Here is a 16,260-nt window from a genome sequence, read left to right as displayed (position 1 = left end):
CTGTGTGTGTGTGTCCATTTCGCAAAGAGCCGATGGCAAGGAGGAGCCGGATGATACGATACAGTAACGCAGGCTAGGCCAGACGAGAGCCTTCAAGTCCTTTGCATCGGAATCGTTGGCGGCTGGAGCCCATTTCTCAAAAGCTCATCCCGTTGTTCGCTGCAACGGTGTTAGTCAAAGAGAAGCAATAGAACCCGCAAAGAGAGGTCCAATATCCGCTTTATTGTCTGGGGTTCTCAGGGGCAAAATAATCGGCGATGATGGGCTTCGGTGGACGGCGCAGCGTGGGTGTGGGTGTGTGGTGTGGGTGGGGTGGCGGGCTTAATCGCCGAACTGGCTCAAGGGCCTCGGGGGTTCATTCTCAAGGATCTTGTTCAGGAAGGTGGGTAGTTGTCGGGTCCCGCGATAGAGTGCAAAATTGGACAATGCGTCGACTTGTTTGCGTGCTCAACAATAGCCTGAACGAAACAACAAGGGAAACGGAGCCACTAGCCTTTCCTTTCTGTGCGAGAATGGATGCCGGAGGAAGAGAAGAAAAGGGAATTGCTCCAGGAGACGCGCAGGGGAAACCAGCCCCACCGCCGAGCCTCCGTGTTCATCTGGCCAGGTAGGTAGGTAGGTAGGTAGGTACCTGGGTGCCTTCAGCATATCACGTGGGGAAGCTGGTGCTGGTGCAAGTACCGCACAGTATCCTTACTCCATAGCTACCTAGATACCTTGGGGTGACCAGGTGCAGTCCGTCCTCGACAGATACACCTTGTCAGACTAAGGTTTCCGCTAATCTCAATCTGTCCAAGCTCTCTCCTGTCGCGTCCACCGCATCGGACTTTGCATCATGTGAGCCACTTTATCCAACGACACGCTACTTCTTTTGAATTAGCGCTGCATCCCAGGTTTCTACTGTACCTGCCCACCAGCCAGCCTTCCGCTCATCGGCCATCTCCCGACGGAAATATCACGGTCGTCCGAACTCAACAATCCACAACTTCGACCACTGCCGTCCCTTTGCAATTTCACCTGCAACACGCAGCATTCCATGATAGCACCGCCGCCTCTCGCGTAATGGAGACCAACGCCTTGTATAATTTCGTCTGTTGAGACTCACGCTCTTGACCAACACCAGCCATCTCTCGTCCCTGGTCCTGAGCCCAGTGCTCGAGACCTTCTGGATAGTAGCAGCTCACTGCAACATGTCCCTGTTGTCAGATGTATGGATGGTGAGCTCCAGTGGTGGCTGATGTATTCGTATTCAAACTTAGTAGGTGCCCCTGGCGACAGACTGTAGGGATCTTTTCTTCTGGAGCCTTGAGCCTCAACTGGGCGCTCTTGGCAGCGTAGCGCCAAGCTGCACCATGAATCCCCCCCGGTCTGTCTGGCATGTAGCCTTTGGTGGCTTCTTTTCATCCGTACCTGGGAAATGTTGACGTTGATCCGTTTGATGTCTGCGGAGAAGGAAAGATCAACGTGTACTACCCATCCGCGACCGCTCTTCGTGGCAATGCTCTTCTATCTTGCGAAAGCAGGCTGGGTTATCGAGGCCTTTCCTTGTGGTCACGTAGGTAGTAATTTCGAGCCTTGCTGGTGGTCGAGTGTATTCCCGTTCGAGGACTATGTGATGGCAATTTCAGCCTGCCCTTGAAGCATGTGCATTGCATACACACCCTTTTGGCTTTTCGTCTGTGAAGTCCGAGAAGTGTAACTCCTATGACCAAGAGAGATGAACAGCCGAAGTACATGTATAGGACGTGCCATTCGACCTGCACAGCCTCGGCGCGGAGAGCTTGCCACTAGCCACAGCTCGCCGACGCCTGACCTTGACAACCTAATGGGTCACTCGCCGGTGCGTAAGGACGATTCGGGATCTCTTTTCTTCGATCGTATATTTACGGGCTATGTCTACGGCTTGGGTCGTCTTCGATGGCCCTTTTGGTGCCAATAGGAATTTCTACTCCATGGCTCCTGATCCACCCTACTGGTCTTAATTCATGAACCCGAGTCCCTACCCCAAAAGTCAGCAGTATTTCTTCTCGCCCTATCAGAGTTGTTTCGGCAAGAACTGAAATCAGCAGAAAAGGAGCCGTTTCTTGCGTCGAGCTTCATGGCCCATTCTTCAACGGGTTGTCGCTTTCATTGATGAAGCACCTGTCCAGCTATACTGCAGTGTCAGATGAACCGGCATGCCCAGTGGCTCAAGGGTGATCGCGGAACACGGGTTGCAACGGCTTACATCGATACCGAACAGACGTTTAACAACACTGAATCGATGATGTCACCTTGGGCTGAGAAGGCCCCGGACATGAGAGCTCACCTCTCAGGCCACAGAAGTAAAAGGGAACAGCATCCGGTGGCAGCGTGGGCACTAGGGCTTTCGATAATGGGGAATAAATCCGGCTTTGGGCTCCCACTAAACAATTCTTTCTTGCTAGGGCCTCATACCACAAGCACACGGAACGAAGCCCATCCGTCCAACGGGACTCCCTTTGTCCAGTTCGCTGCTAATGGCCTCTCACCGATCAAGTCAAATGACAGGTGCCGGCAAAGTTATGATCCGAGTGCAGAGTCCAACTGGAACGGGACAACCTCAGGGCCGACAAAACCTGTCCTTACTTTGAGTTGGGTTGTAGACTTGCCGTGGAGAGATTCCGGGAGTATGAGCCAATGAACAAGGCAACGACCTGGAGCTGTCGCGACGCTCACAGTCCCCGGGATTCGGATCATCGACTTAGACTATCCGGAAACTCCCCCATCCGGGCCTTCAACGGCCTCTACCAACCAATAGCACGGAAGGTATTTGAAAAAAAAAAAAAAAAGACAAGTCATTACCCCAATTTGGATATCGCTTTCCCCGGATCAGGGCAGTCCCGACGCTAGTGCCTGGCATTTCAGTAGCTTTGAACTCTTAGGGAGCAGCTAGTGCCAAGGCTTGACGAGGCAATCATTTCCATTTCGGCATGAGCTGGCAAACGTTCATCCATCTTTGACTGACAGCAAATGAAGACATGCGCTGTTAGACTGCAGATGACCTTGTTTGGGCGAGTGGTTATCCGAGAAACTTGACCCAGCCCTTATAGTATTTATATGCCGAGCATTGCTCTCGATATGAAGAAAACGACACCTTAGCTGCTATTCCTTCACCATACTTATTAGCAGTATTCAAGTCCCTGCTAAAGTGCCTCAAAAAATGTACTACAAGATAATTGCCGCCGTCATGGCCGGAGTCGGTGTTGCCGTTGCTCAGCGTCCGACTGACACATCCATCTGCGACTACTACACGACAGCATTGCTGAAGAACAACACGGCCGAGAACCAATACACCCTACTCAATCTTTTGGTCAACACTGTTGTTATTGGGAACTGTTAGATTCCCTCGGAAAATGTGTCAAAAACTCGACTAATCCTACCCAAACTAGACACGATGCCCAACGTTGGAGTGAAGGTGCCCGGAATTCTGGCATCAGGCACGTACAACGGCGCAGAAGTTAACCTCCTCCCTTACTTCAACGGCCAGCTTGCCTCCTCAAACAGGGGTGGCAGCTCTGGCGTATCCGTCAACTTCCTGGACGGCGGCGGCGCGGCACCTTTGATGAAGAACATGCCTGCGAACGACGACAAGTCCAAGCAATAGTGAGTTTTTCCGGCTGTGTATTACTTGAGAGTCTTCGGCCAGATGCAAAACTGACTATTCCACTCTCGCTTGAAGCTTTCTTCTTACCCACCTTTACCAATTCTTCGGTGCTCTTCTCGGCTGCTCCCAGTATGGGATGACCGGATTCCCCCGGTACGCCGGCTTTGCGTCCATGTATGAGGTTCATAAATTCATGGATCTTGACGAGAACGAGCTGGGATACTTCATCCAGCAGGTTGCCCTTGCCGGTGCTTCCTTTGGTGTAGCCCAGAACGACCTCGAGGCCGTCGGCATGGCGCTGAACCAGCTCTTTGGCCTGCGCTGTAGCCCTGCTACTACAGCCATCCCAGAGCAGGGCCCTCAATTGCAGGCCATCTGCATTGAAGACAGCTGTCCCATCTCCCCTAATGCTACATGCGCCAACTACCAACCAGCAATTGCGCCCAAGAATGCAACAGGAGTCGAGACAAACGCCACCATGACTGGATCAAACCCAACTGCGACAACAACCCCGAGCATGGTACCGACATCTGGGGCAGCTACTCAGGGAATTAGCTTGGCTTTACTTGTTGCACTTATTGCCTGTATTGTTTGAAAGGCACTGTGTTTCTATATTTGACTGAGGGACTTGTTTTCTTGGGGTTCAGTCTAGATCCATATCACTCCTGTAAAGAGGAAATCGTTCGTAAGCCTTGTGTTGTTTTGTAGCTTATCATTTTGGAGCTTTTGTCTAAATTGTTCCCACGGACCCTTAGGACCAAAACTCGTAAAACGCCAGCCCGGGAAAAACTCTTCATTAGAGCCAAATCACAAGCTATAGAATCATCCTTCGATTCATATCTCCAATGTGACCTTACCAAGCCTTTGAGTGTTTGCAAACGCAGTCAGCCTGGGAGACGTCACCCAAGCCATTGCCCTGATCATCATAGCCCTGGGTGCCGTCCTGATCATTTCCCTGGCAATTGTCCAAGCCGTTGTTCTGGTAATTGTCGTTGGACCAGACGTAGTCGTCAAGGGCTTGGAAGACGAAGCTCATGTACAGTCGCGCACAGTGACGTGTGTTTAGCTGAGTGAAGGCTCTGTAGAGGGAAGAAGCCTCCCACTCCGTCACAGTCTGCTCAGGCTCAAAGCCCTTAGAAAGCACATACTCGCGGAAATGGAGGGCACCCTCCTCACAGTCGTACGTATATGGGACGATGGCGTTCAGCTCTGTGCCCTTCTCAATGATGTAGTCCATGAAGAAATCCTGGAAGACATCAGAGTCCCATTTCAGGTGCTCCATGACGACATTAAGAGCGGCGCAAGAGAGAGCAGTATCTTCCATGTCACCCTTGACTTGGTCAATCTCGGGGCCCAGATCATCGGCATCCCTGCAGCATGGAACACGTCAGTCTGGGTCGTTCCACTTGACAAAAGAAGGGCAATAGGAAAAGAAAAAAAAGAGACAAAAGCATGACAAAGGAAGGAAGGTGACCACTCACAAGATTAGAAGGCGCTCAATAGCATGAATGACCTTGTCGTTCTTTTTAAGCAGCTTTTCATTGTGCTTGATCATGGTGGCGTTCTGCTTGGCGACTTTCTCATTCAGGAACCTCATACTGCCAAGTTTCTGAAAAATGATTTTGCGAATCCCGCTGGTAGCACTCTCATGATCGTTGGCCACTAGAAAAATATCTGTCAGTCTGCTGTTTGTCAAGCTAGTGAGTGGTGTCAGGAGGAGATGGCTGACTGAAGTTGGCAACGGCGTTAGTATCGACGACCATCTTGGCGTTGCCGACCACAACAAAGCCGTCCACCATCTCAGCTTCACTCTCCATCTTTCTTGAGGCTGTGATGGAGAATCTGTTTGGTTCTGGCTGAGTACGAAAAGTGTTTGTGAAGTGGAATTGCTGGCACAGAGCTTGAAGGTGGAAGAGTTGAGAAGAAATCAGTGCCACTTGGTGGAAAGCTGTGAAGGCTTCTGAACCCCACTGAAATGGAAAAGAAAAAGAAAGCAGGAGAATCCCATGGGCAAAGAGATTTTTAGGGAAGGTACGTTCCTGCAGGATCAAGGTAGACGAAACTGCAGGTGAAGTGAGAAATTGCTAATCGCTTGAAGCGCCAGATTACAGGTATTCAACAGTCAACACCAACATCAAGACTGGCAAGAGCCAAGTAGAGCCATATTCTCCAAAGACAACAATCACTTTCTCATCCTCACTTCAAGGGTAAACAGGTAATATCATGCATGTTTGACAGTATTTGAAGTAAGTTATATTATTGGATTTATCGTTCCAGCAGCATTTCCCTCAAGTGATAGCATTACTGGAGTTAGCTGGAGGTTAGAGAAGTCTCAATATTAACAAAGTTGAAAGCAAATTTGCCCACTCTGACACTTAGGTTAAACGTATCCTAATTGAACAAGTTAAGTGTGTTGGGCTGTGAAGCAGTGAAGGCTAGGCAGTCGTCTCAGCCAGATGTTAACATCATTGAGACCCTCATGGCTTGTCTTGTATATGCAGCCATTCTGTGGCCATTACCTACCTAAGTGGTAGTGCTTGAAAACTGCCAAACGCTTCTGTGCTGATTCCAACTCTGTATCGCCATAAAGAAGCATCGCTTCATTGGAAAAGAGTTACACAAAAACGTCAGCATCTCTTCAGTCACACCCGAAGCAACGTCCGGCAGCCGACGGACATAGCAGCACCGAGCCTGCCCACATTTCCAATAGTCCGACGCGTGAAACACCATCTCTTCTCGAGCTGTCAGACGGAGCAGTCGCTTGACTCGGTCGGGACAGGCTTGTATGACCATGTGCTGACCGGTGCGGCCACTAAGGCGTAATTATGCCCCGAGTGTTGACGTCACGAATAGTCTAGACTCTGGGGTCTTTTCTCGTAAAACCCGAACGGGATGTCGGACTACGGACCAGACGCAGCACCGAGCTTGTTGACCGCGACGCCATCGGCTGGGTTCTCTCCAATCTTATAGATAGCCTTTTAGTGCAGCAGACCTCGGGGAAGAATGGCAGCAATCAGTCAAGGCGCACACCAAGGCAAATCGAAGCACAGTCGCCAAAAAAAAAGTTCCACACAATCTTATCCCAGTATTTTCCCCCTCTTGCATACGTCTTAGCACACATGTCTTCTCTCAAAGTTCTCATCTCGGGCGGGGGCGTCGGCGGGCCGGCCCTTGCATTCTGGTTATCGAAACTCGGCCACGACGTGACCATCCTCGAGCGGTCTTCTAGCTTGCGAGTCCAAGGCCAGCAAATCGACATTCGCGGCCAGGGAGTCGAAGTGATCCGCCGCATGGGCCTGGAGCACTTGATCCGCGATAAAGGTGTCAACGAGGCCGGCATCACTTTTGTCGACAGGAAAGGAAATCCGCAAGCGACTTTTGAAGCAAATAAGACGGGCATCGGCAGGCAGTCGTTTACGTCCGAGTTCGAGATCATGCGCGGTGACCTTGTCGGGATCCTTTTCCAAAAGACCAAAGAACTTGGCGTCAAGTACATCTTTGGCACCACCATTGAGTCTTTCGAGCAGGACTCGGACTCGGTCACGGCTCATCTGTCAGACGGCACCAAGGACACTTTCGACCTCCTCGTCGGAGCAGACGGCCAGAGTTCCAAGACACGAAGGCTGATGCTCGGTACCGGCGCGAAGGATCCATTTTACTCTCTCGGTATGCACATGGCGTTTTATACCATCCCGAGGTGGAAGACGGACACCAATTACGCCACTGTCTGCATCTTCCTTGGGAAACGAATGATGATGACGAGAAACGACAACCCGGATACGACCCAGGCTTACCTTGCCGTCTGCCCAACTGACGAGAAGACCGAGAAGCTGCTCACAGACGCCGAGAACAGCCGTGACACGAACCAGCAGAAACAGGTTTGGTCGGAGCTTTTCAGGGGCGCTGGGTGGCAGTCGGATCGCTTCATCGACGCTCTACAGGACGATGGCGTATCGAACAACTTCTACAGCGTGCACGTTGGGCAGATCCGAATGGACAAGTGCTACAACAATCGCGTGGTGCTCGTGGGCGATGCGGGATACGCACCGAGCCCTCTCACCGGCCGCGGAACAACCTGCGCGTTCGTCGGGGCGTACGTCCTGGCGGGGGAGATCTCGAAGCACTGCTCGGCGTCTTCGGGCAAGGCGGCCGATGGAGTGCCGGGTGCCCTCGAGGCCTTCAACGAGCAAATCCTAGCATTGACGAAATCGGTCCAGAACATTTCGATAAAGCCGTCCAAGCTCTACCCCAACTCTCAATGGATCATCACCATCTTGTACAAGATTTTGTGGTTGGTGACGGCGCTGAGGATCGACAAGATTCTTCAGAGGCTCCAATCGGACGATGTCGAAGGCTGGAAGCTCCCCGATTATCCTGGGCTCTCTTATGAGAAAGGTAAAGAAACACAGAAGGGAACGAAGTGAGGTACAAGGAATAGGCAACAGATTGATGCGGCTATGAATGGTTGCGAGCTCTGGGCTATAGCGTTTTTCCGAATTCGAGGTCACCCGCTTCTCTTATCCAGTTGTCCGTCGAGGGCCTCTACGTCTTAACACGACTCAGCAGTCGTTGAATGTTTTCATATTTACTTGTATGTACACGGCTTAAAAAATTGGCCTGGATTATCCACCGAAACGGTCACATCAGTTAATCAATGAGTGTTGTGTAGTGCTGAGACAGGATCCCACCGCATCTACTCACTTGGCCTACAAGATACTGAGCTAAGCACGACTGCAAGTTGGAGACCCTGGAGCATCAAGGTGATGACATCTTCCAATTTCCACGGTATTTCCTTCACCGAATGGACTAGAGTGACTGAAATTGCGGAGAAGTGAGACGTCCGATTTGGCTAGACATGGATTGAGGCAGTTGAGGTCGCATTTCAGCATTCAACATGGCTCCCCAGATGCTCCGACTTCACTTTAGGTACCCTTTTGCCTTGAATGCCCGCTCAAGAATCTCGCGAATGACCTTCTCCTTCCTCAGGTTGTAATCCATGACAGTTTCCCCAAGTGAATTGCTAACTTGCGCAGCCTCCATCTTGGTCCTTGCATACAACTCCCTGTCGTCATCATGGGCGATAAGCCACTCCTTCATGATCACATGTCTCACCAGCTCCGCGGTCCCCTTCTTGAAAACGTGTAAGTTGCAGTTGTACGGCTCGTGCATGGCGAAGAAGCGGTGCTCATGCCACTCCGGCTCGCGAACAAGGAACTGGAACCCCGCCTTCTCCAGCGCGGGCGCGTAGGCGTCTTCGTCCGAGGGATCTGAAACGGTGACATCGACGTCAATGACGGCCTTGGCCGGCAGGTTCGGCACTGAAGTCGAGCCTACATGGGTCACGGCCAGAGCGACTGGGCCGAGGGCGTCATTGATGCGAGTCCGGATCTCCTCAAATTGGGCCGGCCACGCGGGGTCTGGTGGCTCAATGGATAACGCAGGCTTGAACTTGCGCGTGGAGATACGTTGAATGATTGAAGGGTCGAATTCATAGTGCTCGAGGATGTCTTCTATGGAGCAAGACATGATCCCAATGAGATCGTCGAGGGCCAATAATTTCAGCTTGTGGGGACCGGCTCGACACGAAGAAGAGTTCAGTGCTGAGCAGAGTTGATTCTAGATGGAGTCTATTCGTGTACAGAGTTTTTGGAAACAAAATCCAGGCCTTCTTTGTGGTTATGAACCCGAGGTCGTCGCCGACCAAGCTGCGTCCGTCTACTGCTACCGGCGTGAGTCATTCGGCCAAGCTGTGGCTAGCAATGAGTACAATGCATGTGCCTGCAGCTGGCTGGTTCCGTGAGTTATTAGGTATATGATCCTTGCAAACCATAGAATGCCATTTCGATCTAGGGGTCCCCGAGATCAACAAAACGATATGCCCAGAATGCGCACCAGACAAAGGTGACTCCGCAAAAGAAGAAGCTAACGAGGTAGAATATGGCCGCCTGGCCGAGTCAGCAGAGATTCAGAATACCCTCAATCAAGGGGGAGGGGGAGGAATTGTACAACACGCACCTTGCTTGCTCCAACCCATCCCTGCCCGTCATACAACGGCGCGCAGACGTAGACCGTCAACCCGCCAAGGAAGCAAATCGCCGAGTACGCCATCAGCATCATGGGCGCCTGCCACGTGAAGATCATGTTCCACCGCAGCTCGACGAGCGGCATCTCCTTGGGGAACCAGCCGCCCTTCTCCTTGATCTTGATGGCGCGGATCTGCGGGATGGGCGGCAGCTCCTCGAGCGGCGAGTGCACGGGCTCGACCTTCCTGCTGCGGCGGATGTAGAGGATCATGGCGAGCTCCTTGTCGACGTTGCGCGGCTTCGGCGACCGGTGGAGCGTTTGGAAGATGAACTGTTCCGAGGCGGCGAGGAGGATGGAGAAGAGCGAGAAGGAGATGCTGGCGTGCCAGAAAGCCGGGCTGAGCCAGTGCAGCGAGTCGGGCGGCGGCCAAGAGAAGCAGCCGATGACGGCGGCCGAAATCAAGGTGCTCTACGGATGGCACGACAGGGTCAGTGAACAACCTGGAGTAGGAATGAGAGAGTGGGAGACAGAGACAGAGAGACAGAGAGACAGAGAGAGAGAGAAAGAGAAAGAGAGAGTGAGATTTGTGATAAAAGCGTTGGAACCTACAGCAACTTGCACGAGCTGGAACTCGCTCAGCTTCCGATCCCTCCATCGCTTGAGTTGGGCTGATATCTCCTCGTCATTCTCGCGATCCTCCACGGCTTTCGCGATGGCCAAAATGGGCAGCAACGTGTTTTGCTGGTAGAAGCGGTTGTATGGGAGTGTCAGGATGCCGGTGGCAATGTGGGCGAGCTTGCTGCTGATGGTTACAGCAATGATCTGTTTATACGTACGGCACGTAAGTAAGTGCATGCGAACGTAATGGGCCATGGGGTGTGATTCAATCGTACTGCAATTCTCAGGCCGCGGTCGCTCTTGGGCACTCCGGCAACATCGGTGACTCCCTTTTCCGTATCCATTTTGCTCTGCATTTTCGTTTCTTGAGATACGGGAATCTTTAGCCGTACAGGCAAACCCGCTCAATATATACATTGTTTCAATTTAGCAGGCAGCTGGCAGACAGGCCATGTGCGAAATCTACACAAAGAAGCAGATGACTGACTGGCCGCCTACCCGTGACCGCGACGTCCCCCCCACACCCTCCAACAGGTGATGGTGCCCCTCAAAGACTCCCAAGTCACCATGTCTCAGACCCAGTAGCCTTGCGACCACCACCCGTCGGCTAGCCTAGCGTCGACTGACCATTCACTGCCTCGACTCGGTCATGGCGCAGGGCGAAATGAGCATGTTCCTTGCTCTTCGGCCGGACGTCTGCAGGTCGGGATGCAACTCGTAGCCGCGTGGATGTGGCGGATGGGGAGTGGTGGGGTCAGGGGAGGCAAGGTCGCCGTAGCTCCCGTGTGCATCTAAATACGATGTGAACCCATGCTCGTGGGCGGGCTGATATGAGGTGTTCAGCCCTTCTTGATCTCGGCTTGGAACTTCACCGCCCACTCGGAAAACTCGTCTTTCTCCCCGGCCCATGGTGACTTCAGCAACTCAGAAAGGGCAACGATCTCGTTGAAGCAGAGATCCATGACCCGGTCAATCTCGTCAGGTGACAGCTCGTAAAATGCGCCAGCGAGCTCGTCAAACATGTGAGGCAACTTCCTGAGAATGCGCATCGCCTCGTCGAGCCGCTTAGGAACATTGGAGTTCTCAGCAGGAAGCGAGGGAAGAGTCTTCAACCGTCTCTTTACGATGGCTTGGTAGAGAAGCGTGGTCAGCCTCAGGCGCTTCAGGCAAGACTCGAGGCGATTGCGGATATTGTCGGGGTCGTTGCGAGGGATCGTTCCTTGACCAGACATCATATCGTCAATCATCTCTTGGGTCGAAGGCATCATGGAACCCAGCGCAGAGTCGTGATCCAAGCCGTCCGTGTCGTTGTCGTCATCGTCATCGTCGTCGTCGGGTTCCTCCTCGCCCCACTCCTTGAGTTCCTCCATGACATCCTTCAACGTCGCTCTAAACTCCTCGACTCTCTTGATAAAGCATCCGCTAACGCCGCCGTTGGAGAACCGCATCAAATCATCGCAGGCGGACCAGATGACACCCGTGGAGGCCATGCTGCCCTTGCCCGCAGCTCCCGCGGAGCCCGACTTTTGCGCCGCCGAAAGAATCTTGCCATCCCTAGGGATCTTTTCCACCAGCCCCCTGAGCTCCTTCAATACAGTGTAGCATTTCCATGACAGATCTTTCCGGACAGTCGAGGTGTAGCGTTCCGCGTCGCATGCCTGGGCGGCTGTGGCGACACCGGGAATCGGCCCGCTGACGAGCTCGCGTAGGACTTTGATAATAGCAGAGGGCGTGAAGGGCTCGTTGATGATGAGGACAGAAATCTTGGTTGAGTGCGCCTTAATCAGCGAGGCGGAATCACGGGCCAGGGGGAAGGTGTCGACGGAGGAGGTATCGGTCTGCTGAGGAGTGTCTTTGCCGCCGTTGATAGCCAAGAGCACAGTCTCGAGCTGTTGGATGAGGGTCACGGTCGTGTCGGTCAGCGCATTCAGCGCCACGGGCGTAGTTCCGGCGGCTGGAGAAGCCATGTTGGTTGTCACCGGATCGCTCGTCTGGTGGGAAGTTGTTGCCCAGCTGTCGTTGACAGAAAATCGGCTGCAATGTCGATTTCCAAAGATGGTCAAACCAAGGAGTAAGAAATTGAGTGTAGCAAAAATTAGGTGGTTTGCCCCGCGATTTGGAGGGGTAAGGTACGTACTGTACCCGTACTCCTCACGTCTTCCCGCCTGTTCAGTGCCCTGTGCTCCTCTCCTCGATGGATGCTGAAGCTCAATTCGTCTCTACCCTTTCAGACGCAGGAGGAGCAGTGGGTAGAGCAGGGATATAGGCACGTGACTCAGATCCATGCAGAAGCCGCCAGCCGCCAGCCGCCCGACTCCACCCCCTAAGTGTCGCCAGCTCCTACTTCCCTGTCAACATATACCCACCTAAAGCGTTTTGGGTGAGCTGGAAGTTCCACGAAGTGAAGCACGAATACGGACGGACAGTGGTACCTTGGACCTTCCTCTCTTCGTACCTCGCCTTTCCAATACTTCAGACTTCCACTCCAGGATTGGATCTGGGCAGCTTCACCACCACATCAAAATCCCACAACCCCAATCTCGCCCTGCCCCTACCTGTTGATGAGAGTTCATACCCTCTGAACACCCATCAAGATGCGTCAAAGCTACAGCTTGGTGCTTGTTGGCACCTTCCTGTGTGCTGCTGCACCTGTCTCGGCCACTAGCCTGCCGAGAGGTGTTGGCCCTGAATGTGAGTACCTACCTACCTACCTATCTACAAGAGCTTCTTTGGTGTTCGATGTTGCACTGACTGGTATTGGTGTTTGTTTTCTTTGTTGGAGTTGTCGCTGCTCTTGACTTGCGACCAATTGAGCTCGGTCTTTGTTTTGCTGTCTGCGATCTGTCACTAACACAATTTCTTTGCAGTTGCCAAGTTCTTCGAGGCCAAGGAGACCTTCTCTTGCATCGGCCACCCTGAGGTGAAGCTTAGCATCAAGCAAGTCAACGACAACTCCTGCGACTGCCCCGATGGCTCCGATGAGCCCGGCACTGCGGCCTGTGCCTATCTCGACCCCCTCTCCCCCCCGCAGCCCTTTGCCGGCTCCCTGACTGGTACCACCAACACCACCAATGCCCTACCTGGCTTCTGGTGCGCCAACGGCGGCCACATCGGCGCCTACGTCCCCTTCACATTCGTCAACGACGGCCACTGCGACTACGACGTCTGCTGCGACGGCACCGAGGAGTACAGCGGTGTTGGAGGCGTCAAGTGCGAGAACAAGTGCGCCGAGATCGGCAAGGAGTACCGCCGCATCGAGGCCGCGCGCACCGACGCCATCGACAAGGCGGCTAAGAGACGCAAGACGATGGCCAAGGAGTCTCGCGAGCTTCGCCGCCGCGTCGAGGCCAAGGTCAACACCCTCAAGGACGAAGTCAAGGATCTCGAGACCCGTAAAGATGAGCTTGAACAGAAGCTTCACGAGATCGAGCGTTCCGAGAAGGGCAAGGTCGTCAAGGGCGAGGGCTCTGGTGGAAAGCTCGGCACCTTGCTGAGCCTGGCTAAGACTCGCGTGACCGAGCTTCGCGAGACCCTCGAGGACGTCGTTGCCCACCGCGACGAGCTCCAGAACAAGGTTAAGGAGCTCGAGGGCATTCTCAGCCGCTTCAAGGAGGAGTACAACCCCAACTTCAACGACGAGGGTGTCAAGCGCGCCGTCAAGGGCTGGGAGGACTACGCCGCCAACCTCGCCAACGAGGCACTTCCCGATGGCCTGGAGGCCGATATCAAGGAGGTCCTTGTCGAGGACTCCGAGACCTCGGGCATCAACTGGAAGGAGTTCGAGGAGGACGAGGTCTCCGACACCGACATCCGTATGTGAGCCCCTGGATCGTTCTTGCGCGCCTGACTAACCAATCGCAGTCTACAACTTCGAGGCCTACCTCCCTGACGCAGTCCGCGAGTTCGTCCATGGAAAGCTCCTCTCCCTACGGGTGTGGATGATCGAGAACGGCCTTATCGCTGATAACAACCAAGCCGGCGCCGAGTCTCGCCTCGTCAAGGCTGCCCGCGAGGCCTTCAACTCGGCCAACAGCGATCTGTTGGACAAGAAGCGCCAGCTGGAGGCCGAGGAGAAGGACCTTGAGAAGGATTACGGTATCGACGATATCTTCCGTGTGCTGAAGAACAAGTGCGTCAGCACCGAGCTCGGCGAGTACGAGTACGAGCTTTGCTGGATGGATAAGACCAACCAGAAGTCTAAGAAGGGCGGCGGCAACACCAACATGGGCAACTTCGTCCGTATCGACAAGGAGATGGCAGACGACGAGGAGCGCATCGACGGCAAGAGCCTTGGCCAGGGCCTCCGTATGGTCCTTCGCTACGAGAACGGCCAGGGTTGCTGGAATGGCCCGCAGAGACGCACCGACGTCTGGCTCGCCTGCAGCGAGACGGAGGAGCTCTGGAAGGTCTCGGAGTCGGAGAAGTGCGTCTACAAGATGGAGGTCGGTACACCCGCCGCCTGCGACGAGCTGCTTGAGCCTCCCAAGGCCAAGGGCAAGGATGAGTTGTAGAGGAACATGGAACAAAGATATGCATGGGGCGTGCACAAAGAATTGGCATCTGGGGTCTGCTTAGACTGGCGTAAGGGTCGTCTGACTTGGGCCAGGTAGAACCAAGTAGAAAGGCTTGCATTAAGAATCGCAATAACGTCGTATTTCGCGCTTTCAATTTTGCTGCTCACAAAATGCCCGAGGTGCCCGTCATTTGGGAATCCCGTTGGTACGAGGATCTAGGGTATCATTTGGAATAGTTACTATTTTACAGTTGGCTGCCAGGGCCGAGGCTGGAATCGACGTTGACATTACTGGTCAACCCCTCGACGACGCCATCTTCCTCCGCTTGCTGAGCTCCTCCTGCTCAGCCATTACCTTGGCTGTTAATGACGCGGCCAAGGCATTGTTGATGCCGCTGATCCTCCCGGATGCTTCTTTGGCAGCCTTTGGGGCAACGGCATCTTCTGTCGCTCTCTTCTTACCTGCCTTATCGCCCTCTTGAATCCCCTCATCGGCCTTGCGCTTCTTTTTCTTGTCCTTCTTGTCCTTCTTGAGGCTGTGTGCGAGTCCCGCGGCCTTCAAATCATCCATCCTCTGCACCAGCTTCTTGAGATCGCTTTCCTCGGTTGGCAGGATCGGCACCGCATTCTCGCTTGTAAACTCTTCGCTACACTCGGGACACCTCAACTCCTGGATTTCCTTGATGGCAATTTCGGCAAACACATGGCCACAAGGCACAATGTAGACCGCTTTGACGGAAGGACCCAACTCCTTGAGGGAAATGGGGCAGGCCCAGATGTCCTTCTTGGTGCCGGGCGGGGTGTATCGGTGGAACTTGAGCCTGACGATGTCGCGGAGCGACTTGATGCCGGTGGCCGCAAGTGTGAGCTCTTGGGAATCGGGGTTGGACGGTGGAGACGACTCGGTGTTGTCGTCGGAGGGCATCAGGCCTTGAAGGATGGACTCGTAGTTGTAGAGGCGCCCGCGCCAGTCGGAGACAACATTGTCCCTGTCGAGGGGCTGACTCGTAATAGGGTCGTTGTTCCAGGCGTGGCCGAGGGACTCTAGGGCGTTTGCTTTCAGTTCGCTGACGCTGAGAGCGCGGGCAGCTTCTTTGACGAGCTCGCGGCGTTTGGGAATGGATCCTCCGTCGTTACCCATGGCTCGCGATAAAGGAGAAGGTAGAGTCCGGAGTCGAAATGGTGTCTATAGTAATGGCGTCTAAATCCTAAGAAAAGTGGACTGGCTGAGTGTCGTGAATGGAACCGTGATGGGTCAACGTTTTTGGTCTGAATTAATCGGAAGTGTTGTTGAGATGCGATGCGACGCAAGAAATCCCCGTGTTTGAGTGTCACAGTGTCACCCACCTTGCCGATAAGATAAGGAGGGGCTTGCCGGTTAGGAATGAGGAGCTGCAGGGGTAGCATCAGACGGGAGGGGAGGTCAGCAACGAGGCGTCCCCTCTACTGGCGGCGGTGGCGGCTGAAGCTCCTCGGGTTA

The 16,260-nt window shown here is 53.7% G+C and overlaps 9 protein-coding genes across 9 annotated transcripts; 4 read left to right on the top strand and 5 right to left on the bottom strand.

Annotated features, from left to right (window-relative positions):
• Positions 1-3,181: 3,181 nt before the first annotated feature.
• On the top strand, positions 3,182-3,361 carry CH63R_06920 (uncharacterized protein; the record flags this gene model as incomplete). Its single annotated transcript, XM_018301895.1, has 1 exon — positions 3,182-3,361. One exon carries the CDS (start codon positions 3,182-3,184, stop codon positions 3,359-3,361), a length of 180 nt encoding a protein of 59 aa, XP_018159745.1.
• Positions 3,362-3,415: 54 nt separating this feature from the next.
• Positions 3,416-4,220, top strand: CH63R_06919 (uncharacterized protein; the record flags this gene model as incomplete). Its single annotated transcript, XM_018301894.1, has 2 exons — positions 3,416-3,624; positions 3,701-4,220. The coding sequence occupies 2 exons, from the start codon at positions 3,416-3,418 to the stop codon at positions 4,218-4,220; spliced, it is 729 nt and encodes a 242-aa protein (XP_018159744.1).
• Positions 4,221-4,478: 258 nt separating this feature from the next.
• On the bottom strand, positions 4,479-5,442 carry CH63R_06918 (uncharacterized protein; the record flags this gene model as incomplete). Its single annotated transcript, XM_018301893.1, has 3 exons — positions 4,479-4,995; positions 5,107-5,287; positions 5,355-5,442. 3 exons carry the CDS (start codon positions 5,440-5,442, stop codon positions 4,479-4,481), a joined length of 786 nt encoding a protein of 261 aa, XP_018159743.1.
• Positions 5,443-6,744: 1,302 nt separating this feature from the next.
• On the top strand, positions 6,745-8,049 carry CH63R_06917 (Oxidoreductase; the record flags this gene model as incomplete). Its single annotated transcript, XM_018301892.1, has 1 exon — positions 6,745-8,049. One exon carries the CDS (start codon positions 6,745-6,747, stop codon positions 8,047-8,049), a length of 1,305 nt encoding a protein of 434 aa, XP_018159742.1.
• A 493-nt stretch (positions 8,050-8,542) lies between these two features.
• CH63R_06916 (GrpB domain protein) lies at positions 8,543-9,151 on the bottom strand (the record flags this gene model as incomplete). The annotated part of the gene is made up of 1 exon (XM_018301891.1): positions 8,543-9,151. The coding sequence occupies one exon, from the start codon at positions 9,149-9,151 to the stop codon at positions 8,543-8,545; it is 609 nt and encodes a 202-aa protein (XP_018159741.1).
• Positions 9,152-9,471: 320 nt separating this feature from the next.
• Positions 9,472-10,611, bottom strand: CH63R_06915 (GrpB domain protein; the record flags this gene model as incomplete). Its single annotated transcript, XM_018301890.1, has 4 exons — positions 9,472-9,570; positions 9,641-10,117; positions 10,259-10,471; positions 10,543-10,611. The coding sequence occupies 4 exons, from the start codon at positions 10,609-10,611 to the stop codon at positions 9,472-9,474; spliced, it is 858 nt and encodes a 285-aa protein (XP_018159740.1).
• Positions 10,612-11,106: 495 nt separating this feature from the next.
• Positions 11,107-12,234, bottom strand: CH63R_06914 (uncharacterized protein; the record flags this gene model as incomplete). Its single annotated transcript, XM_018301889.1, has 1 exon — positions 11,107-12,234. The coding sequence occupies one exon, from the start codon at positions 12,232-12,234 to the stop codon at positions 11,107-11,109; it is 1,128 nt and encodes a 375-aa protein (XP_018159739.1).
• Positions 12,235-12,861: 627 nt separating this feature from the next.
• On the top strand, positions 12,862-14,778 carry CH63R_06913 (Glucosidase II beta subunit-like protein; the record flags this gene model as incomplete). The annotated part of the gene is made up of 3 exons (XM_018301888.1): positions 12,862-12,958; positions 13,135-14,079; positions 14,129-14,778. The coding sequence occupies 3 exons, from the start codon at positions 12,862-12,864 to the stop codon at positions 14,776-14,778; spliced, it is 1,692 nt and encodes a 563-aa protein (XP_018159738.1).
• A 297-nt stretch (positions 14,779-15,075) lies between these two features.
• On the bottom strand, positions 15,076-15,921 carry CH63R_06912 (Duf602 domain-containing protein; the record flags this gene model as incomplete). Its single annotated transcript, XM_018301887.1, has 1 exon — positions 15,076-15,921. The coding sequence occupies one exon, from the start codon at positions 15,919-15,921 to the stop codon at positions 15,076-15,078; it is 846 nt and encodes a 281-aa protein (XP_018159737.1).
• Positions 15,922-16,260: the final 339 nt, after the last annotated feature.

The sequence above is a fragment of the Colletotrichum higginsianum genome, chromosome 4 (assembly GCF_001672515.1).
Source record: "Colletotrichum higginsianum IMI 349063 chromosome 4, whole genome shotgun sequence".
NCBI classification, from domain to species: domain Eukaryota; kingdom Fungi; phylum Ascomycota; class Sordariomycetes; order Glomerellales; family Glomerellaceae; genus Colletotrichum; species Colletotrichum higginsianum.
The sequence above is the reverse complement of the archived record's forward strand: the minus strand, read 5'-3'. Positions and strand labels throughout refer to the sequence as shown.